The 24,650-nt window shown below is 45.3% G+C and overlaps 1 protein-coding gene across 1 annotated transcript in view; it reads right to left on the bottom strand.

Annotated features, from left to right (window-relative positions):
- XYLT1 (xylosyltransferase 1) overlaps positions 1–24,650 on the bottom strand; it is a 349,644-nt gene that overhangs the window by 35,007 nt on the left and 289,987 nt on the right. Inside the window, exons 7-8 of the mRNA XM_040266531.1 lie at positions 17,958–18,038; positions 375–591 (exon numbers count right to left, since the gene is read on the bottom strand). Coding sequence (XP_040122465.1) covers positions 375–591; positions 17,958–18,038 — 298 coding nt within the window. The remainder of the gene's footprint in view (positions 1–374; positions 592–17,957; positions 18,039–24,650) is intronic.

Here is a 24,650-nt window from a genome sequence, read left to right as displayed (position 1 = left end):
TTTCTAAAAAATGGCAATAAAGCTGTTCTAACAAAATTAGTATATTGTGATGATTTTACAACCGATGGGAGCCAAGTGTCTTGAGGAAGAACTGCCTTTTTCACTTTACACTTTTAAAGACACTGTATAGATGGCTGGTGGCAGCCTTGTGCATCTCCTCCATACAATGACCTCCCTCCAGACTGGACTGGACCAGGGGTCCTACGGTGAGAGTAAGGTCTCTGGTAGCTCGCACAGTTCCCCATCTTCCTCTGGATGTTTGGAGGACAATGTACTAATCCCCATGTAGCTTCACCAAAAATTCAGCATCCACTTTGCTCCAAAGGCTAGAGCCAGCCCCTACCTTTCTCAGGGACTTTTCCCCAGATACTCACCTCGGCAGGAAGCAGAGTATAGGAGTAGAATTGCTTCATTTTGGTCACCAGATCGTCAGTGGAGAACGTCACATACTCTACAAACTTCCGGTTTAGCAGGAACCAGTCTGAGCCCCCATCCACAGCAATGCCCTCTGGGATCCGCCGGTCCCCCAGGCGCCACATGTGGGCATCACACTCCAGGAAGAGCCGGTCTAGGCCCTGTTTCCGGATGAACCTGGACAAGACAAAGTCACGCTTAGCCATGAAAGAGCTCAACCCAGAGTCCAAAAGAAATGGTCAAAACTACTGTCTGTCTAGGAAGGTCTTGGCCATAAAGCCATTTTTTGAGCACTACTACATGCTCAGTGCTGAGCTAGGGGGTCTGTGTGTAGTTTCTCATTTGATCTTCACAGGTGAGGCTGGTCTCTGTAACACTATGAGGCAGGTACTATTATTATGCCCATTTTACAGATGAAGACACTGAGGCTTAGATCGCTTAGGACACTTGCCTGCCCAGCACAGTTAGATGGCAACGATCATCTGCTACATCTGCTTCCACTTTAGAGAACTTCTGAAATTACCTTTTCATGCCACAGATGCACTGGAATTTGGTGAACACAGCTATAGACCCTCATCTCAGAATAATGCTTTTATTTTTAAATTTATTTTTTAAAATTAATAAGTAAACTAAGTATATTTATTTACAATACAGTGTTAGTTTCAGGTGTATAGCAAAGTGATTTAGTTTTATACACACACACACACATACACACACAAATACATATATACACACACACACATACATATATTTCAGATTCTTTTCCTTTACAGGCTACTAAAAGATATTGAATATAGTTTCCTGTGCTATACAGTAAATCTTTGTTGATCATCTATTTTACTTATAACTATCTGTTAATCCTACACTCCTAAATTTATCCCGTTGCAGAATAATGCTTTTAAATGCAACAAAAATACACAGAGTTACAAAATATTTCCATAAATACCAAAGTGATGGCATAGTAATTCACATGATTCTTGATTCACATACTATATAGAGGATTGCAAAATATTTTTTAAAACACCATATTTATGGTAATTACATGTGTTCTCTTTTTAACACATTTAATAACAAGATCTTGAGGTAGGTCTAAACACTATTATAATTTTGAAGAAAAGGTGAGCATAAATGATATTTAGACATGGATGCATCAACTATAATATGATTTGAAAATACGTGATTCCTGGGACTTCTCTGCAGTCCAGTAGTTAAGACTCTGAACTTACAACACAAGGGTCACGAGTTCAATCACTTGTTGGGGACACGGCAGGAAGAATGGACGAAAAAAGAAAATATATGATTCCAACAGCAACTGCTAATACTATAGTGGTTTGTTATCCTATATTTAGCTGGATTTCAATTAGCATTTAGTGAAAATTAAGATCATTTTCTTCCTGGGCTTCCCTGATGGTCCAGCGGTAAAGAATCTGCCTGCCCATACAGGAGACACGGGTTCAATCCCTGATCTGGGAAGATCCCACATGTTGTGGAGCAACTAAGACTCTGCACCACACCTGTTGAGCTTGTGCTCTAGAGCCTGGGAGCCACAACTACTAAAGCCTGTGCACTGCAAACGAGAGAGGAGCCTCCACTCGCTGAAACTAGAGAAGAGCCCATGGAGCAACAAAGACCCAGCACAGGTAAGAAAAAATCACTTTCTTCCCGTTCAAAGTCACAGACCCCTAAATTCTATCCATGAACTTCAGATTAATAACTCCTCCTCTAGGACACACGCACACACGTGCACAGACACACAGGATTCTGTGAGGCAGGCAAGGCAAAATCGGCATTCTCTCATTTACAGACACAGAAATCAAAGGTCAAGAGCTTGTAAGGTGGATGGAGCTGCTGGGAGGGTGGACAGAGCTAGGGCCAAGACTTCTGGCCCAAACTCTCAGTTCATTTTTACTTAGCATTAATTTCACACCTACTATGTGTCAGGCATGGGCTGGCCCTGGTGGAAAGCAAGGAGAAGCAAAGATGATCCCTGCCCCTCAGGAGCTGGTTGTCTTCTTAAGAGTTTATAATGTACAAGTTTTCTGATCTGGCTGCTCTTCTAGCTCATACAACATAAAATCAACCATTTAAAAACATACATTTCAACAGAATTAGTTCATCTGCAATCGTCATCTTTACCTAGCTTCAAAATAGTTCATCACCCTCAAAGGAAACCCCCATCCTCATCAGCAGTTACTTCCTATTCCCCTTCCCTCCAGACCCTGGCCATCCATCCATGGATTTACCTAGTCTGGATATTTCATAGAGATGGAATCACACAAGGTGTGGCTTCTTTCAGCTATTATCGTGTTTTCAAGGTTCCTCCACACTGACGCACATATTGGTACTTCATTTCCTTCTCTCTGCCCGGCATCCGTTCCTTGCTCTTGTGGGAACCGCACCCTGATTTTACTTTGGACATCCACCCTCAACTCTCACAGCACCAGGGTTGGGGACACGACTCGGCTTGATCAACCAGAGTATACCACCTGCTTGGCTGCCATAATTGCTTCAGGGACGGGAAAACAACTCAAGCTGAGTCTGAGATTGGGTTCTGGATTTTTGCTGAAAAAACTAGGAAGGAAGGCTTTTCATGAGGATTTTTGTCTGGAAGAATGTAAGCTGAGGGTTGCAGGCAGCCATCTTGTCACCATGTGTATAGAGGTTGTCTGACCATGAAGGTATCACAAAAACAAAGAGAGAAAAGAGAGAGAGAGAGGAGATAGACACAGACAAAGCTGCAATGACTTTGCTTGAGACCCTGGAGCTTGCTGTCCCTGACTCACCCCCAGACTTGTCAGTAATGTGCTTAAGGCATTTTGGAATAGGGTTCTGTCATTTGCAAAGGAAAATGTCTGGACTAATACATTCCTTAATGATTTCACCTTTATCACTACTGTGATGGATGCAAATGTTCCTAACCTCCAGGTAGAGTAGGTAGCCATGCTGTGGCACATTAGTGCCACTTTTCCACTAGGCCAGGCTGCATCCCCCATTGCGTGTCTACAGGGTTTTGTGTCTCCATGACAGATCTCACCTCTGTCTTCACATTGGAGTTGCCTGTCTCCTCCAAGACAGATGCTGCCCTCACTAGAACTGACCCAAGCTTCCTCCTTTCTGCCTACCTTACAGGTACTGGAACACTGCAAGGCAGCTGCAGAGTGTAGCAGCTGAAGATGGTCCCACCCTGCTGGCCACGCTCAATTCTAGAAAGAATCTCTCCCACTGAGCCTCCCACAAATTCACTAGAGGGAACTGCCCTGAGACCTCACTAATAAACCCACACCCATAACACTTTCTTCTGCACAAATAGAGGACCTGCCCCCAGACACTGGTCATTCACTGAGCACAATGGTGTAATAGATTATTTCTTAGAAAAACTTGATGCTGCTGCTGCTGCTGCTAAGTCGCTTCAGTCGTGTCCGACTCTGTGCGACCCCATAGATGGCAGCCCACCAGGCTCTCCCGTCCCTGGGATTCTCCAGGCAAGAACACTGGAGTGGGTTGCCATTTCCTTCTCCAATGCATGAAAATGAAAAGTGAAAGTGAAGTCGTTCAGTCTTGTCTGACTCTTAGTGGCCCCATGGACTACAGCCTACCAGGCTCCTCTGTCCATGGGATTTTCAAGGCAAGAGTACTGGAGTGGGGTGCCATTGCCTTCTCCCAAAATTGATGCTAGTGTAATAAAAATGGTGATTACAATGATGCTATTGGTGAAGAGACTTAATTCTATTAAAATGTGCATTTCATCTCATCACAACATGACTCTACCAGTAACCAGCTAGGTGAGTTTGGAAAATAATGACCTTGACTAATTTTCCCCATGGGAAGCTGAAAAAGTTGGGCTAGGTCTAGCTTGTAAAATTAAATGCCTACAGGGATCAGACAGATAATGTAAGTGTGTGACATAGGCTGAGTATAAGATAACAGTGTAGGTAGAATCAGCAAAGATGTAGAGAATGCATTTTCTAAAAGAATTTCAAATCCCTTAAAAAAAATTCTGACAAATAAGACATACCCCTAGGTTGAATCCAGCCCACAGACCACCAGTTGTAATAATGATGAGTTAGGTAGTCTCTAAGGTACTGTTTAGGCTGGATGATTCACAAGCTAGAATCAAGATTGCCAAGAGAAATATGAACAACCTCAGTTTTACAGATGATACCACCCTAATGGCATAAAATGAAGAGGAACTAAAGGGCTTCTTATTGAAGGTGAAAGAAGAGAGTGAAAAAGCTGGCTTAAAATTCAACATTCAAAAAACTAAGATCATGGTGTCTAGTCCCATCACTTCATGGCAAACAGATTGGGAAAAAGTGGAAACAGTGACAGATTTTATTTTCTTGAGCTCCAAAATCATTGCTGACTCTTGCTCCTTGGAAGGAAAGCTATGACAAACCTAGACAGCATATTGAAAAGCAGAGACATCACTTGCTGACAAAGGTCCCTACAGTCAAAGCTATGGCTTTTCCAGTAGTCATCTATAGATGAGAGAGTTGGACCGTAAGGAAAGCTGAGTGCTGAAGAATTAATACTTTCAAAATGTGGCACTGGAGAAGACTGTTGAGGGTCCCTTGGATAGCAAGGAGATCAAACCAGTCAACCCTAAAGGAAATCAACCCTGAATATTCATTGGAAGGACTGATGCTGAAGCTCCAATACTTTGGCCACCTGATGTGAAGAGCAGACTCATTGGAAAAGGCCCTGATGCTGGGAAAGATCAAGGGCAATAGAAGAGGGGGGTGACAGAGGAGGAGATGGTTCGACAGCATAACTGACTTGATGCACATGAGTTTGAGCAAGCCTCGGGAGTTGGTGATGGACAGGGAAGCCTGGCGTGCTGCAGTTCACGGGATTGCAAAGAGTCGGACACAACTTAGCGACTGAAGAACAACAAGGGACTTAGCTGTGACATTCTTAAGTCACTCTTATACCGAGGGAGAGGGTGTGGGGCAAGCACTGGAGGGATGCATGGGATCCCAGAAGAGGCTGAGAACTTTTCTGAAGACACACAGGGCAGAAGCCAACCAGAAGACCCAGGTTTCCAATGTCCCTGGTCCTGGCCTTTCCCTAACATTTTCTTTCCAAGTGTAAAATGCACTATCCTTAGCAAAGCCACGTTCTCTCTGGGGAGCGACCTGGTGAAAGGTTTTCAATACATTGACAATGGCATTTACTGACACCAAAGTTGGCTGTAACTGATTCACTGAAGGAAGACACTGAGGCAGGGAAAAGAAAATCCTATCTCGACTCTGGCTGGTGCCAATTAGATGATAATGTCCGGTGGGTACACTTAACTGTGCTTAAACCTTTTAAATTTTAGATACTTTATCAAAACTTTCATGATAATCAAGACAACTGAGGAAGAAAGAGAAGAAATACAGGTGGGATGACATGCAAAATTTTTCTTTCTATGGACCAGCTTTTAAATTTCATGTTCCATTAGATTGGATAACAGCATCATCTTGCAATTTTAATGTGATGTCCCAGACTGCAAGATCCAAATACAATATTTATGCAGTAATCTCCAAAATAAAATATTTACAGGGTTTGGGAGATTGACTGCTGTACTTACTGACTTACTGCCTTCAAAACCGATAAGCTGCAAAAGCATGCTTTAGTTAATTATGAGTAAATAGAGATCACATATTGCCCAGGTCTCGGAAAAGTTCCTGGGTGTGAAAGGGGCTACCAAGAACTTAGGTCTGGACTGAGAGAAGGTGGAAGAGGCCCAGAGTGTGGGAATCTATCAGGCAAAAAGAATCAAGCTGTTTAGGCAGTGATTTTGCTTTTTACTCCCCCATGTGGATTTACCGTAATTTGAAAAGGTAAAGGCTGGAAACCAAAGTAAGTTTGTGAACATCTGGGTGAGTCTTTCATCAGTGTTGGCTCACCAGGAAAAGGCGCACGGCTCTCCCACCTGAGGGATGGAGGGGAGATGTGCAGCAACAGGCCCGTTACACAGAAGATGGCCAGGGAGGCTGACCCCTCTTTAGTTTTGTTTTCAGGTGGCCTAGTTACCTGGGAAACCTAGGGTCAACAGGACATATCCTAGAAGAACAGACACAAAGAGGGTCTGGTACCAATGCTGTCTCTGCATTCACTGAGGGCTGGGGCTGATTCACCCTCTCTGAATGCCAGTTGCCTCACCTGTAGGATGAGCCCATGACACCTGTTCTGACAAGCTCCCAAATCAGCTGCAAAAGTGTGATGGGTGATATTTACAAAATTCCTTGCAAAGTGGTTAGTAAGACTCAACCCAAACAATGGGCTGACCCAATCATCAGTTCCTTTTTTCATAGACATGACACCCCTCCCCAATCCTCCTTTGGTGTTTTATTTTTCTCCATAGCACTTTTCACTTTCTAATACAATGCACAAGGTATCTATTTCATTTATTGCCTTTTCTACTACTGGACATAAGCCCCAAGAGGGCAGAAATATTTGTCTTTTTTTCTGAACTTTTTATTTTCTTTGGGGGTATAGCTTATTAACAATGTTTCAGGTGAACAGTGAAGAGGTTCAGCCACATACACGCATGTACCCATTATCCCCCAAGCTCCCCTCCCATCTGACACCTAACACTAAGCAGTGTGTACATGTCCATCTCCAACTCCCTAATTATCCTTTCCCCATTTTTGTCTCTTTTTCATCACTGCAGTATCCCTAGTGCCTAGAACAGTGTCTAGCACAGTGCCTAGCATACAGCGTGTGCCCAATAAATACTTGTTGAGAGAATGAAAAAAGGGAAGAATAACATCCATATCTGTCAGGCAATCAGGAGGTAGCTGCTGTTGGTTAACCAGATATCAAAATTTTCTAACACACATTTGACAGGTGAAGGAACTGAATCACAGGAAAAGAAAAGTGAAAGTAGTCGCTCAGTCGTGTCCAACTCTTTGTGACCCACCAGGCTCCTCTGTCCAGGGGATTCTCCAAGCAAGAATACTGGAGTGGGTTGCCATTTCCTTCTCCAGGGGAATCTTCCCGGCCCAGGGATCGAATCCAGGTCTGCCGCATTGCAGGCAGATGCTTTAACCTCTGAGTCACCAGGGAAGTTAAGTAATTTCTCTGAAGTCACAGAGTGATCAGGTTGGGACTTGAATTCAGGTCTGAATGAATCCAATGCAAGTGCTTACCTACTTTCCCATTCTTCATCCCAGCTTGCTGGGATCCCTCCAAAAGGGCTCAAACGAAGGATCTGAGAACTGATTCTTCCTCAGAAAGACAGAACCCAGAAATGAGCGAACCAAGAGAAAATGGCTCAATGCTGGTTGGAAGAGGCTTCTTGCCAAACCTCACAAGGAACTTCTGTCTTCAAAACAGGTTACTTGAGGGCAAACATGGTATAGTTTGCATTTGATTTTATCTCCTGGGCACTCAGGAACTGTTTGTCTTCCTGAGATTTGTCTCTACTGTCACAATATGGGACAGTGTCATAGCTAAATATGATTCTCCTGGGACATCTCAAGGACCAGGTGAGCATCAGAGTTAATCAGATGGAGGGTGGCGAGGGGTTCTGAATCTACCCCATGGGAGAAAAAGTTAGCTAAGAAAGTAATCTATAGCCTTTGAAAATGGCCCCAGAAAAGACAGACGCTAAAGAAATCTCTTAATTCAGTTAATTCCCTGGCTACAATCTCGGCATATTCATCAAGTGTGGAATTATTCCAGAACTGTCTTGTTGAATAATGAATTCTGAAAGGAAGAACTCTGCCCCTCAGATTTTACAGCATGTTTGAGCGAAGAAATCTCAGCAATTAGTTGATATAACTATTCTATAGATAAAAATACCCCCAAAAAAAATACCCAACACACTGAGGCCAAAAGAGGATGTATGAGCCAAGGTCATCCAAAGTCACACAGCCTATAAAAATACTTCTCTTTTTCTGTCCAGTGATGTATCACTGAACCCAGATTATTCTTTAGTATAAGTACAACCTAAGCATTTCAGTTTAAACACAAAATCATGGAGCAAAGCATGAAAACACAGTGTATGAAGTCAGCCAGCTAGTGAAGGGCCCACACAAAATAGCCACGTGACATGGGGGCCAAACTTGGGGCTCTGGAGCTAGAATATTTGGTACAAGTCCTGGATCTGCCATTAACCTTGGGCAACCTGAACACAAGACACCTCAGCTTCTTATGTGAAACAGTGATCATCATAATACCTGTCTCACAGAGTTTAAATACGATTATATTTTATATGGAGAGGGCTTAGCATAGTGCTCAGCACTTAGTAAGTGCTTGGTCCATCTAGTCAAAGCTATAGCTTTCCCAGTAGTCATGTATGGATGTGAGAGTTGAACTATAAAGAAAGTTGAGCACCGAAGAATTGATGCTTCTGAACTGTGGTGTTGAAGAAGACTCTTAAGAGTCCCTTGGACTGCAAGGAGATCCAACCAGTCAATCCTAAAGGAAATCAGTCCTGAATATTCATTGGAAGGACTGATGCTGAAGCTGAAGCTCCAATAATTTGGCCACCTGATGCAAATAACTGACTCACTGGAAAAGACCCTGATGCTGGTAAAGCTTGAAGGAAGGAGGAGAAGGGAACGAGAGAGGATGAGATGTTTGGATGGCATCACCAACTCAATGGGCATGAGCCTGAGTAAGCTCCAGGAGTTGGTGATGGACAGGGAAGCCTGGCATGCTGCAGTCCATGGGGTCGCAAAGAGTTGGACACGACTGAATGAAGGTTCACCAAGATACTTAACATTTTCCATCATCAAGCTGGAAAATTAAAAATTCAATTGCTCCTCTTCTCTATTCTAGGACTTTGTAGACAGGCATGTGTAGGGCACATCGGGGCTAAGGAGAAACCCTTTATGTTCTGAAAAGCAATGTCATTTCAGCACCAAGGACAGAAACCCAGTGCCTCCACAGTGAGTCTCCTGTGATGCCCTTGGTTGTGGTGGCAGATGAGACAAGCTTCACGTGCACCCTGATTCTGTCTGAGAACCACGAATATGAAACCCTCCCATCTTTCCAAGGCACAAGTCAGTGAGGATTCAGGTCATTAAGTTCCTAAATTGGCAGCTCCATAAGGGATCCACTGGCCATTTCTCACATGTCAGTATGGGTTATGCCCTTTCCTGACCTGGGCTGGAGTCATCTGTCAGTCCCTACTCTGCAGTAGTTGGAAGAGCAAAAGAGCTTGGGTCATTTGCTCATTCAGCAGCTCTCCAAGTCTATGTGCTGAGAATATGGTTGTAAAGGAGATGGACATGAGCCCTGTCCTTCTGTCTCTTCTAGAATGAGAGGTAAATCAATAATATTTATCATTTATTGAGCACTTACTACTTTCTAAGTCCTATTCCTTGCACTTAACATATATTCTCTAATTTAGTCTTCATCACAATCCTATGAGAGTTCGTTTTATGAGTAAAGGGACAAAGATACAGAGAGGTTAAGTAATTTTCCCAAGGCCACACACCTGGTTAGTGGTAAGGGAGGGATTCAAACCTAGCAGTCAGGCTCTGGATCCCACACTCTTCACCACAGGCTGTAAAACTGCTCTAATAAATAAGTAAGTAGTCATAGCTACAAAATACAGGAACATATAATTAGACATTTGTGATAAGTGTTATACAGGAAAACAGAGTGCAATGACAGAAAATAAAGAGACAGGGATTTAATTAGTGAAGATTGTTGGGGAAGATTTTGCTGAGGAGGTGACACTGACAAGAAGGAGGAGAAGGAATCACTCATCTGAAGAGCTGTAAGGAAGAGCTTCACAGGAGACAGAAATAGCGTGTGCAGGAGCCCGAGAGTGAAGAGAAGCTAAAGTGGTGGGAGTGAGAGCTGCAGGGAGAAGCTCAGCTTCACCACCTCACGTAAGAGGAGACCAGCTACAGGAGAGGCAGGTCTGACCTGACTGGTGGAAGGAACATGTCCTCCATAAGAACCTGTGGCTTGAACGTGGCAGGAAACTCCACGATGAACATACTTAGGGAATCAGTGTAACACAGTGGCTCAGAGTCTAGATCCTGGAACCAGACCACCTGCGTTCAAGTCTGTTTCCCCATTCCCAAGCTATATGTTGTTTAATCTCTCTAGCCTCAGTGTTCCCACTTAGAAAATGGGCATGATAGTAACTGTAATTATATCATGGGATGGTTGTGAGAACTGAAAGAATGAATATTTATAAGGCATTTAGGACAGTCTCTGGCACACAGTAAACGCTATATTACATACACTCTGGGTGAAGAAAGTTGACTTGAGTTTCACATTCAGGAATGAAAGAAAAACCAGCCTAAGCAGAAACGCAGAGTCAGGGCCCAAATCCTGGAACCAAGGGCCCCAGGATGGGTGACCCAAGCTCTTTACAGTACTCAGGGCCTGAATCAGCCTGTGTCTCTGAGAGTTTAAAGGACCATTGAGGACTAATTGATTTTGCCTATTTTAAATTTCACACAAATTTGAAAACAATATCTACTGCATTACGTTTTAATTATAAAAGTAATGTAGGCCTCCCTAGGCATGGAACACAAAAATAAAGCGAAAAAGGAATACGTACTCTTTATCTCAGAGACAACACTGCACAAACTTTCCTTCTAGTCTTTGGTCTAACTTCGACATGTATTGTTTCGAAAAAAGAAACGTTCTAAAGTTGACCTCAAAACTCAGGAGGAGGCCCACAGAGCTGTGTACACAGCTTTGCGTGGGTGCCTGTGTGATGCTAAGCTTTATTTTGACATGGCTGCCATAACTGGATTAAATAAAGTAAACACGCAAACAGTGATAAACTCGCCAATTGGGTTTAAGAAAAGAGAGAGGGGAATGCAATCTGCTTTCCCCATTGGAGATGAGATATTAATTATCTCCTCCCATCAATCATGGTGCTACAAGACAGATGGGGAGAGAGTTCTTCTCCTGATAAGCAAGTTGGCACCAACAGGCCTCCTGAAAGCAGATTTGCTTGGAGGAGGTTCCTGGCCAGGCTCTCGATGGATTTGCCAACTTTTGGTTAAACAGTTGCCTGTTTATACATCAAGGGAGCTTTGGGCCTGAAGATTAGTTCAATGTCAGAGAGAAGAGCTGGCGAATCTGCTTAGCTGCCATTCTGATGCCAGCGGGGGACCACCACTTCTAGCAGGTGGATCCCAGACCTGGGAATAGGAAGAAATTGTTTATGCCACTTGTGACCTGAGAGCTGGGACCCCTCCTAGCTTCCTTCTGGTCTAGGCTTCTTACATTTGAAATGCTAGTTCTTTCTCTAAGAATTGTAAAAACTGTTTCTAAAAGTTGATCATGTGGACACACATCATCTTCAAGGTTTTTTCAGCACTGTCCCCATAGCCACCACCATCATCACCACCGTCATCAACTTAACATGCCTAACTAACTATTCCAAGAGCTTATCCACATATCCCTTCATTTAATTCTTGCAGCAATTTTAGGAGGGTGGCTTTATTATCATTCTTCCCATTTTGAAGCACAAGTGATTGATTTAACTTACCCAGGGCCACACACCTGGCGAGTGCTTAGCATGTCAACCCTGGCAGTCTGGCTCCAGAACCTGGATTCTTAACAGCTATGCTATAGGCTTTATGAAGTCTGTATGGGACTGCCCTCAATATTTTTTTTTTCTAAACCAACTTTAGATAGTTTCAAGTGTTCTTTTTTTTTTTTTAACTTAATCTTATTCTAAGCATAATATCTGTGAAGTACTGGATTAATTATATAAATTTTTGTTGATGCACATAAACTCAATACAAATTCTCCCATGACACTCCTTCATGAACTCCTCCAAATAATCTCACATATCACTGGTGAATCATGAACACAATTTAGGAGAGGCTGACTCTAGAAAGTAGGAGGTGGGCTGATTTTCCTCCCTTGCTCATTTAAAAAATAATTCTGCTTAACATCAGTAGAATTTTACTCTTTCAGCTGCATACTCTAAGAACTCAAAGTAACAGGTCCTCTCAGATGTAGTCACTAAAATGGGGTGATAACAGTCAGACCAAACCAGGCTCCAATACCAGCTGTGTGGAACCTGGAGCAAGTTAAAGCAAGTTTGCAAGCCTCAGTTGTACTCGTCTCTGAAATGGGATAACACACTCAAAAGCACCTGGCTAGATGGCACCCCACTCCAGTACTCTTGCCTGGAAAATCCCATGGACAGAGGAGCCTGGTAGGCTGCAGTCCATGGGGTCGCGAAGAGTCGGACATGACTGAGCGACTTCCCTTTCACTTTTCACTTTCATGCATTGGAGAAGGAAATGGCAGCCAACTCCAGTGTTCTTGCCTGGAGAATCCCAGGGACGGGGGAGCCTGGTGGGCTGCCGCCTATGGGGTCACACAGAGTCGGACACGACTGAAGCGACTTAGCAGCAGCAGCAGATGCTGCCTGTGGTCTGTGAGGCTACTCAGTCCTCCACAATCCCCACATCACTGGATCTTATGTGATCCAGACAATCCCCCCATGTCTGGATATTATAAAGACGAGGACATGGAGGCATGGAGAATCGAAGCCATTTGTCAGAGTGCCCTGGCTATCACACGCTGAGCTGGCATTTTGACACAGGTGCCTGGACTCCAGGGCCCATGCTCTTACCAATACTCCACACTATGCCCCAAGACAGCACTGGGGCCCTAGAGACCCTGACTTCTTTGAGCACAGAGATCAACCAAGGTCAGAAAGTCCCAGAAACTCTATTCTGGCTGAGGGAAATAATGCTTTCTTTCCATCTCCCTCTAAGGGGCCCCATACTCTGAGACTTGATCAGTCTACCATGATCTGGGGGAACTTCTCTGATGCTCTTTGAGCAGAAACCAGGAGTTCCTGGGGATGTTTGCCAAGACCTGCCAATTCAGGACACCTGCTTCTGCTAGCCCTGCAGAGATTATCTGGGAAAATGATAACTGCACTACACGTCTTTCAAGATATCCAGCTACTTGATTTTTGGAGGAAAACAAGGAAATAAAGTGAACACTACATTCTCCTTCATTTAATTATAGGAACAGTCAGGACCAATTGGGTAGCTATTAAAATACTAGTTTGCCTTTATGCCATCTCTTAGCAGCGGGAGCTAGAAGTCCAAATTGACTGCTAAAGACTGGAGTTAGGGACAGAAGGTCAAAACTGCTATTAGAAACCACGTGGAATTAAACACTGAGGCACCCTGTGGCCTATTTTTTATCTCACCGCTTGCTTTTGTCCCCCTCCATCTTTCTGCCTATTAAACTCTCTGCCTCTGTCACGTTGTCTTTCGCAAAGGCTGGTCCTGAAGCATGGAATATCAGAATGGGAGGGCATTTGGAGATCATCTCATTCAACCACTGTGTTTGTCCAACACAGTGAAGCCAAGAGAAGCAGAGTGGCTGCTCCGAAGCCACCCAGACTATCAGAAGAAAGCAGGACCCGAACACAGACAGGCTGCATCATGCAGGATTCTGAGTCTGGGCTCTGGGGACACATTCCTCTAGGCCTGAGTCCTAGCCCTGCCCTCGCTGTGTGAGCTTAAGCAAGTCATTTCACTTCTCTGCGTCTGTTTCCTCATCAGTAAAATGAGGCTAATATGTTGAGAAGGGTCACCATCTGAAGCCAGGAAATTAAACCAGCACAAAGGGAAAGAGACTTGATGGAAGTTAAGTTAAAGGGTTCAGTTCAGTTCAGTTCAGTTCAGTCACTCAGTCGTGTCCGACTCTTTGTGACCCCATGAATCGCAGCATGCCAGGCCTCCGGGCCCATCACCAACTCCCGGAGTTCACTCAGACTCACGTCCATCGAATCAGTGATGCCATCCAGCCATCTCATCCTCTAAGGGTGATCAAAAGCAACAAACTTCCGGTTATAAAATAAATACGGTCGAGGGCTGTAACGTATAACACGGTGACCACAGTTAATAATACCATATTGTGTATCTGAAAGTTGCTATGATCTTAAAAGTTCTTATCATGAGAAAAAACTGTAACTATGGGTGGTGATGGATATTAACTAGACGTATTGTGGTGGTGATTTTACAATATATACATATATTGAATGCTATGGCTCAGACAATAAAGAATCTGCCTGCAATGCAGAAGACCCAGTTTCAATCCCTGGGTTGGGAAGCTCCCCTGGAGAAGGAAATGGCAACCCAGTTCAGTATTCTTGCCTGGAGAATTCCATGGACAGAGGAGCCTGGTGAGCTACAGTCCATGGGGTCAGAAAGAGTTGGATACAACTAAGCAACAAACACATTCACTTTCATACCTGAAACTAATATGTCACTTATACCTCAATTAAAAAAAAAATATTTCTGCTAGTGAACTACCTGACTACTTGATGTGCTGTGTTTATCTTAACCCTCCCCAGACCAAAAAGAAATAATTTTTAAAAGAACTAACAGAGAGTCTGGGCTTGACGATATCATTTGAACTGCTTGATTCAGCTATGTCCAAGTCAGATACTAATGTTTTAGTTGAATCATCCAATAACTTCCTTTACCCTTTAACAAGTTTAAGCTGAGTTTCTGCCATTTCCCACCAAAAAAAAAAAAAAAAGAGTTTTTCCTAACACACAATCAGTGCAGAACCAGAGCCAAGCCTCACCCAGGGTGCCCCTGTGGGTGACTCAAGGGAAGATGCGTGCGGCTAGGCTTGTTCCCACAGCAGGGAGGCCCCAGCTGCCAAAGAGGAGACAGTGGCGGCTGATGGCTCATTTTACTATTAAACCCTTAACTCATCCAAGTGAGTGAATCCTGGCTGAGGACTCATGCATGAGTGCTGGAACTTGTGAGCTCTTCTGTCCAGAGAGCCTTGGGTTTTAGGGTTTTAGAGGGAGATGCAAGCAATATCTCCTGAGCCTGAGTCTTTATCCTGCCCTGTATACTGCTGTGCCATTTGGGTACCACCTGTCAACTCCAGAGGCACATCAACTGGACAAGACATACTCACAAAACCCAAAGGCACAACCCTGGCCTGTACATCATCTATTTATTTCTCCCGCCTGCAGTATTTCAGTCTGATGTTTATCATTAATGACACCACCACCACCATCACCATCATCACCACCACCAACACCATCACAGGGCATTTATGATGTGCCAAATGCTTTATACACAGCATCTCATTCAATCCTTCCAATGATCTCATGAGTATAAGTCCATTAATATTTCCATCATACAGATAAGGGAATAGGCTCAGAGAGGTTAGGTCACCAGTTCAATGCAACACAGCCAGGACATGGTAGATCGGGACTTCAACCCAGGAGGTATGACTCCCAAAATTCACAGTCTTAACCTCTGTGCCATACCCAGTTCTTAGCACAGTGCCTGGAAATAGCAGACAGAGAATAAATACTGAGTAGGCTAAAACAACAATACTAGAGTTGAGGTAATTTAGACACAAGTTTATCAACTTACAGTGGATTTTTTTTCTTATGATGTAGCTTTGCACAAACCATGTATTATAAGTTATCTGGAAGGGAATAAGGGTCTTCATTCTCTGTCTAAGGGTGGGGAACCAAAATCTGGGCTAGTTCTGGTAACTTACCACCTCCATGGAATCTGACTGACTATAAAAATAAAGTTGGATCCTGTGTGAAAAGGGGCCAGTGGAGTGATAGGCACTTAGCAGGAACACAATACACTATGTGGCTATAGCGTATTACAGTGTATATCTTCTTTATCCGCCCAGGTTTGTCCAGCTTAGTGGCCAAAACATGCTATACTAATCTGTGCTAATTTACAGAGTATCTTCAAGTCTGGGGGTGCCTATTAAATGTCAAGAATGCAGACTGTCAGTTGGACAAGACGGATCCAACAGACAGTTGGATGAGGTCAAAATCAAAATTAAGGAAAGTGATGCAACCCGAGGATTGTTTGCCTCTGTCTCTCCCTGCTGTGACTATCTGGGCAAAGTGGATCACAGAGCCAGCCAAAATGACACCTCCAGCAGCAGTGGTGGAGAACACCAACAGCAGAGATGGGCAAACTGAAGGGCCAATGGGGCCAGGTAGGGAGAGGGTGGCAAGGACTGCAGGGTCCTGCAGAACATGGGCTTCGTCTAAGACAAAAACACAACCTTCATGAGAAAATTCAGGCACAGAGTAAGTGGACATTTAAGTGGATCTTTTCAGATGAGCTGGAAATATTGCTATTTTTTTAATGGGGCCATTAATTTTCAAATGAAGCACCTGAATTAAACAGAACAAAACCAGCACCAAGGCCAAACAGAACACATTAACATGCTAAAATTATCCTGTGAACCATCAGATTAAGTTCTGAGTTCAATGCTAGAAAAAGGTTCTAAGATGGCAGAGCCCTATGGTTGATTCATGTCGATGTATGTCAGAAACAAACATAACATTGTAATGCAATTATCCTCCAGTTAAAAATAAATAAGCCTTTTTAAAAAGTTGGCAGAGTGATCCTGAGTGGGTTTGTAATGGTTTTTTCTGTCTAGATGGTGAAGCGGATTATGTGATCTCTCCTACAGAGGGCGCTCTAGCCGACCTCTGGCCACAGAGATGCACTGGAGAAGGAAACGGCAAACCACTCCAGTGTTCTTGCCTGGAGAATCCCAGGGAGGGCAGAGCCCGGTGGGCTGCCGTCTATGGGGTCACACAGAGTCGTACACGACTGAAGCGACTTAGCAGCAGCAGCAGCAAAGGGAAATCAACCCTGAATGTTCATTGAAAGGCCTGGTGCTGAAGCTGACCTTCCAATACTTCTGCCACCTGATGTGAAGAACTGACTCACTAGAAAAGACCCTGATGCTGGAAAGATTGAAGGCAGGAGGAGAAGGGGACGACAAAGGATGAGATGGTTGGATGGCATCACCGACTCGATGGACATGAGTTTGAGTAAGCTCTGGGAGCTGGTGATGGACAGGGAAGCCTGGTGTGCTGCAGTCCATGGGGTCGCAAAGAGTCGGACAGGCCTGAGCGACTGAACAACAACGGCAATGAGGGGGGACTGTTGTGATGCTGTTTGGCTTTGCTCAGTTCAAGTGAGAGGCACAAAGGATTCTGCTGCCTCAAATCCCTGCCCACAACTTAGGCAGCAAGCGTGAGGCAACGGTGAAGGCACAGGGCTGGAAGTTGGTTTCCTTGACTCCAACTCCCTTCTGGTGTGAGACTCTTTCCTGCTTGAAAGTAAATTCCATGAGAGTGAGGATTTTGTCTCATTCACCTCTAGAAGAGTGCCTGGCACACACTTGGCCCCATGGGAATATTTGCTGAATGATTGGCAAACTGAATGTATGGTTTGGGGACATCATGAACTTGAACTATGGACTTCAGTCTTCTTCCCAATAAAATGAGTATAAAATGATTACCCTGCTTTCCTCAGAGGGCTGCCATAATGAGAACACGGGCTCATGAAAACGCTGATATGACACGATGAGACACATGTCTCGCTGTTTCCTCTGTTTCTGACTGGCGGGAGAGACCACTTCAGATTCTGCACAGGAAGGGCCAAGGCCCAGCCGTGCCATGCCTCTCTCCCGTCCTCAACTTATTTCTGGTTGCATCAAACCAGCCTAGAAGGAAGCCCCCAAATGAAGACTCAGCTTTCATTTATCTTTTGCACAAGGGTAGAGGGAAGATCTACTACCTTGCATTGTCCCGGCCATGCGACTTCAAGAAATTCATGTCTCGGTATCTGGAGAGAAATGCCACCAGCTGGTCATTTGTCCTGTGGAAGCAAATCAAGAGGAAAGTCAGAGCCCTCCAGAGACCATGACACGTGTGACTGGCTCCCTTCTTTGTCACAGCAACCACATCCCCTCCTTCTTTATACCTCGCAGGTGCATGACGCGTCTTCTTCCATGCACCTCCATCACTGAGTTTACCAAAGTCTGCTAAAATGGACTGTTTGTATGTTTGTCTCCTACATACCCCATCTTCTGTGAACTCCTTGAGAATTAGCATAGTGTCTTACTTGTTTTGGAATCCCCAGGACCCAACACTGGGATTGGCAAACAGTAAGACATCAGTGACTACCTCGGTGGCAGGTACAAAGTAACCTCAGGGCGTTTGTACTCACTGTGCCTGGCTATGGTTTTTCCAGTAGTTATGTATGGATGTGAGAGCTGGGCTATAAAGAAAGCTGAGCACCGAAGAATTGATGCTTTTGAACCGTGCTGTTGGAGAAGACTCTGGAGAGCTCCTTGGACTGTAAGGAGATCCAACCAATCCATCCTAAAGGAAATCAACCCTGAATATTCATTGGAAGGACTGATGCTGAAGCTGAAACTCCAACATTTTGGCCACCTGATGCGAAGAGCTGACTCATTGGAAAAGACTCTGATGCTGGGAAAGATTGAAGGTGGGAGGAGAAGGGAATGACAGAGGATGAGATGGTTGGATGGCATCATCGACTCAATGGACATGCGTTTGAGTAAACTCCGGGAGTTGGTGATGAACACGGAGGCCCGGCATGCTGCAGTCCATGGGGTTGCACAGAGTCGGACATGACTAAGCGATTGAACTGAACTGAACTTTGCCTGGGAAATTCTGCCCCGTATTTTTCTATGTCTGCTCTTGTCATCCAGATTTCTTTTCAAATGTCACCTCATCAGAAAGGCTGTTTTTAGCCCCCCAACCTGAAGCAGCACCCGCTCCTCTTTACTTAACATATCACTCTATTTACATAGAGTGTATCATCACCATCTGAAAGGGCTAAATTTGCTTACATTAGGATGTAAGCTCCATGAGGACAGAACCTAATAAAACTCGCTCATCACCGGCACATAGTAGGCGGTACAGTAATCATAGTAGGAAGTACAGCAATGCATGCTGGATGAGTGGACGACTAAAGGTGAGATGAGTTTAAAGTGATGCCTTCAAATGCACTTTGAGAAACAAATGCATCAATGAATGAGTGAATGCTAAATCCTCCCTAGCCCCTGGGCTACTGATTGAGAGAGCTTTAAGAAATACGAAGCGCAATACAAACAGGTGACATCGTTCCCCGCATTGTTATCCCAAGTTTATCGCCATCAGTCTCAGCACTAGCAATGTAGTCACAGTTAATCAGCTTGTGCATACAGCTGTGACAGTATTTTAAAAGGCAGTCACACGGGTCTCCATCTGCCAGAAACACAGTCGCCTCTTACGCTGAATAAACCCAAACAGGTAAATGGTGCTGAAGTGACAGCTCCTTTATCATCAGCTTCTCTTCTGGGGGTGGTTTACTTAGAAGGAAAGGGTTAACCATCGTTTCAAATTGGGAGAACAGGTGAAGGTGCCTCTCTGGGAAGAGAACAGAGGCTAGAACTTTGTGGAGGGTAGGGGGCAGGTGGGTGCCCCAGAAAGTGATGCCTGCACTCTGGAAGCAGAAAGGGCTGAAGATAGATCTCAGCTCCACTCCTGACCCTGTTGTGTGTACTAGGGTAAGTCATTCAACCTCTGAGTGACAGCCTTCACCTGGCTGCCCTGCACAAAGTAGATATACCTGCTGATGGATAACTTGGTGCATGAAGGGCATACAGTAGGTGCACTATAAATGCAAGGTGCTCTGCTCTTGGCCTCTCACCAGCCTGTCTGGGCTACCCCCAGCCATCCCTCCCTCTCTCATTTCCCTGCGTCACCCGAAGTCGCGCCACGCCAAGCCCCTGCTCTCTGATTGGCCAACTCTTGTTGACCAACTCATAATTCCAGCGGAGCGGGGGGGACAGAGCAGTTAAGAGACGCTGCAGCAGAACCCAGCACTGCCGACAGCCGGTCTGGTGTGGAAATCAACCACTTCAAAACCGGCCGTTCTAGTGGCTGGCGGACGCCAGAAAAACCCCGCGTGTCTGCAACAAGGTAAATCCACAAGGGCGCAAATGCAGACAGCTTAGCCCTGCGGATACGCACAGGGGTGAAGCCTGGGGACGCAGACAAAAGGCCAAGCCCACGTGTCCGTGCCCACGTGGAGCATCTCCGCAGGCAGGCAGGGTGAAGCCCAGGCGTGCCTCACGCCCAGTGATGGAGAGCGGTGGGCAGAGGGCTTCTTGAAGGTCCTGGAGAGGTGGAAACTAAACCAGCCTGGAAAGGAAATTAAGCAACCTCTCTTTCCAAATCACAGAGGCCCGTTCCGGCTCCGTGGCTTAGCGGTGCCTATTTACCAACCCCCTCGCCACTCTCCGCGACAGTTCATTATTGTCCTCCCGATGAATACAGGGACAAGTTAACCTCTGAATGGGTCCCTGGCAGCAGGAATAATAAACAGGGGCCTCTCAGCGGCCTTGGTGGGAGGATTGGAGGGGCCGGGCCGGAGATCCTACGCCCCCTTTCGCGAAGCCTCAGGCCTCCCAGGGTCAGCGGCTGCGGCTCCATTTGGCAGCCCCAGAAAGCGCCTTTCAGGGCCCCCGAGCTGGGGCCATTTTCACATTTACCGCTTCACCGCATTCCCATCTGACAGGGATGAATAGGCATTTAGCGAATTTACTTAGCGATGCTTCCACATGAAATCGTCTCAAAAGATGACATCTTCGGGGAGGAAGGGCGGATGGGGAGGGGGCTGCGGCTTCCAGGTCCAGAGCTTATGGGTAAAGCCGATTTTCAAAGCACAGCGCTGGGTCCTGGCTTGGCTGGACACGAAGGTTACCCGGCCACCGCCCCCTCCTTGGGTGAAGAGCCAGCCCTGCATGCTAAATAAAACCCGTGGCCGAGCCCTTCTGCAGGGACCAGGCTGGGGACCAGGTTTCCCTATTGTGGCTTTCAGACGCCTGTTGATAATTGCCCACGTAATATTTATTTCCCTCTGGATAATTAACAGCTTGGGATTGGCTGTCATTTTACCCAGTTTCTGGCTCTCTCCCCTTCACAAGCATTTCTCACTCCTCCTTCTGGTGGAGTCATTTGCCAAGTGGTCTGTGCAGCTCATCAACGTGTGGCTGTCTCCTCCCCAATTTCTTTGCACCTTTCGGCAGACCCGTCTTGCATTCATGGTGGGAACCCTGGGGCCCATCACTATAGCTTTTGGAGCTATTGGGACATCTTTATGGAAATATGTAAGTAAACATATATGACAAATGATTTATTTTAATAAATACATTTGTTTTAGTGTAAACAAATCTATTGGAACCATCTAGAAACCTAGCTTGAAAGGAATAAATAAACACATGAACAGTAAAATAAGCTCCTGAAGCACCACCATTTATGGAATGTGCACCATGACCTGAGCCCCCAAGGCAGACTTTTGCTACCATTTATTATGTTTAATAAATTTTCTTTCACTTTCATTACGTTTAGTGGTCACAAAAGAGTCTCTAAAATGTGTTTCATTCCCATTTATAGATGGGCAATTGAGGCTCAAAGAAAATGCCCATTTACTGAACAGTGCAGAACTGGGATTAGAACCTGGTTCCAAACGCAAAGTTCCAGTTCTTTGCTACTAGATGGCATCTACAAATGAGTGGATGGATGGATGAATGCATTAGTGCACGGATGAGGGAATGAATCCCATCTCAGGCACAAGAGAAAACTCAAGTGTTCCAAGCCTCCTCATTCAGAGCCTGGTCTTGGGACCAGCAGCATCAGCCCACTGCTGTTAGACATGCCCTACCTCAGCTCCACCCAAGACCTATTGAGTTAAAACGTGCCTTTTAACAAGACTCCCAGGTGAAGTGTGTGCCCTTTAAAGTTTAGGAAGCGCTGCTTTAAGCCGAGCATGAATATTGGTAGTTAATTCTCTTCCTCTTTCCTTCATCTTCTCCCCATGGTCTCTTCTTGAGAGCCCAGACTTCAGGCAAGTTACTTTCATCTCCATAAGCCTCAGGTGTTGGGAGTATTAAATAAAATAAAGCATGTAAGATGTGTGCAGTAGCATCCAGCCCATATAAGCCTTTTGATAAAGGTTAACTGCTGTTTAATAGTATTATTACTGCCATCGTGAACATCAGAAGCTTAAGACATTTTGAACTGGGGATAGCAGTAGAAGATCCAACCTGAATTGAACCTGGAAGGCTTTCTGAGCGTCATACCCATGAATGTTCTGCAGAGCATGGTTTGGGAAATGCCCCACAGGAGGGAACCTGTCTACCGTCTCCCAGCTGGTGGCAGAGTTAGGAACTGGATCCCAGAGGTCACCGCACTATCCCCTGTGTCTGATGTGCATATGGTTCTGGGCGTGAAGACACACAGGAGGGAGGGGTATAGCTCTCAGGTCCACAGGCGCCCAGCCCAGTCCCAGGCCAGCCTGTCTGCTGGCAGCCTGTGGCAGGGTGAGGAGGGTGGGTCTGCCCTGCCTCACTTGGAAGGAGCACAACACCGAGCTCACTGCACTCCTCCGGGTCCCTCCTACCCACCGTGCTGTGCCCGGTGCCGCTCTCCTGGTAACAGACGCTAAGCCCCGGCTACCAGGTACTCGTGGCTGCTGGTGAGGCTGACAGTGCTAAGGCCAAGCTCAGTGCAGAGTATCGTGAATGTCAGGATTCAGGATTTCAAACCACTGATGCTGCCAGGCATGCCCAGACCCCAGAGGGCACTGGATTTAGCCCTCCTGTTTGCAGTGGGTGGGCCATTTGTGGAGCAGAAATGTGGTTTGGGGCAGTGGATGGAGGCCTGTGGAACAGCGCAAGCTGAGGACTCAGGCGCCTTCAGTCTGAGCTCAGAATATACTACCTTATTTCACCAATTTCTCCCACGAGGGTATCATCTGTGCAGTTGTTTCTGATGGCTGTTCAATTTAAATACCACCTTAGCACTACTGAATGCAAGCATATTTGTGGTAGTGGATGCACCTTTTTATTTTAATACTTAAAATATTTAAAATTTATTTTATATTTTAAATTTTAAATTGTGGCAAAACACACGTAACATAAAATTTGCCGTCTTAACCATTTTCAGTTTGTTCAGTTTGGTTGTCTTAAGAACTTTCATGCTGCTGTGCAAACATCGCCACGATGCATCTCCAGAACTCTTTTCATCTTGCAGAACTGAAACTGAATCCATTAACCAACAACTCCCACTTCCCCTTCTGCCCCTGGCTACCATCCTTCTTTCTGTCTCTGTGAATATTCAGAGCAGTCAGACTCTAAGACCTCATGGAAATGGGATCATACAGTATTTTATCTTTTTGTGACTGACTTCTTTCACACAGTCCTCAAGCTTCATCCATGTAGTTACATGGGTCAGAATTTCCATCCTTTATAAGGTTAAATAATATTCCATTTGGATGTATTATTTTTATGTTTTCTCCTAATATATGAAAAGCCATAATGATGCCTTGTCTGTATTCCTCGTAAAGCAACTGGGCCACCAAAGGCATATGGAGAGTGGTCATCTGTCCTGGAGTCCCCAGAACTGAGGGGGTGCCCAGGACACAGAATTTTTCATTTTAAAATCAGACAGTTCTGGGAAAATCAAGACAAGTTGTGACCCCAGGCACATGGATCTGCCGAGGGCTATGTGACCCTAGGAGAAATGTCATCTTCCATCCTCCCATGAGGAGCCCAAGAGTACAGAAAACCACAGTAGTGGGAAGGTTAATTGTAACCATTTCCTGTGCTTTTAAAATTATAACTATGAAACTTAGGCTACAGCAAGATAGAGTATGAAATAAGAGCAGAGGTAAAAATAGTATCTAACACTTGTGCTTAGTCACTCAGTCGTGTCTGACCCTTTTGCAATCCCATGGACTGTGGCCCGCCAGGCTCCTCTGTCCATGGGATTCTCTCAGGCAAGAATACTGCAGTGGGTTGCCATGCCCTCCTCCAGGATCTAACACTTGAGTGCCTACTGTGTGGCTCACTGTTCTAAGCACTTTGCACCTATTAACCCACTTACGGCTCATGATGACCCTAGGAAGTAGATGCTGTAGTGTTTCCATGTATTTTTAATTACAGAGATGGGAACGCGCATGCACGTGACTTTTCGATGCAATGATGCGTCATGTTCTGTCTAATCAGCACACACAGGAAGACTCTGTTCTCTCAGTGGCTGCACAGACGCCTATGGAACGGGCATGGCCAATCCCCTAGTGATGGACACTTAGCTTGCTTTCTCACCCACCTCCCCCCATACAGGTATTGCTTCTATGAACATCATCACACATTTATCTTTCCACTTGTGGGTAAGATTCTGTAGGATTAAATTCCCAGATGTGGAACTGTTCATGAGGGCATGGCTGGCGCTCACATCATTACATGGGAACCGAGCCAGCTGCCACCAGCGACGCGGAGGAAGAAGGAAACTGAAGGCGATGGAGCAGGGGAGGCTGGCAGGCTTCTTCAGCAGGCCGGCCAGGCTTCCCCAAGGTACCAACAACCAGTGCGATCCAAATGAACCTTTGGGGTGGCGGTGGGGGGTGGGGAGGGTG

Source organism: Oryx dammah, unplaced genomic scaffold (assembly GCF_014754425.2).
Source record: "Oryx dammah isolate SB20612 unplaced genomic scaffold, SCBI_Odam_1.1 HiC_scaffold_2, whole genome shotgun sequence".
NCBI lineage: Eukaryota > Metazoa > Chordata > Mammalia > Artiodactyla > Bovidae > Oryx > Oryx dammah.
The sequence above is the reverse complement of the archived record's forward strand: the minus strand, read 5'-3'. Positions and strand labels throughout refer to the sequence as shown.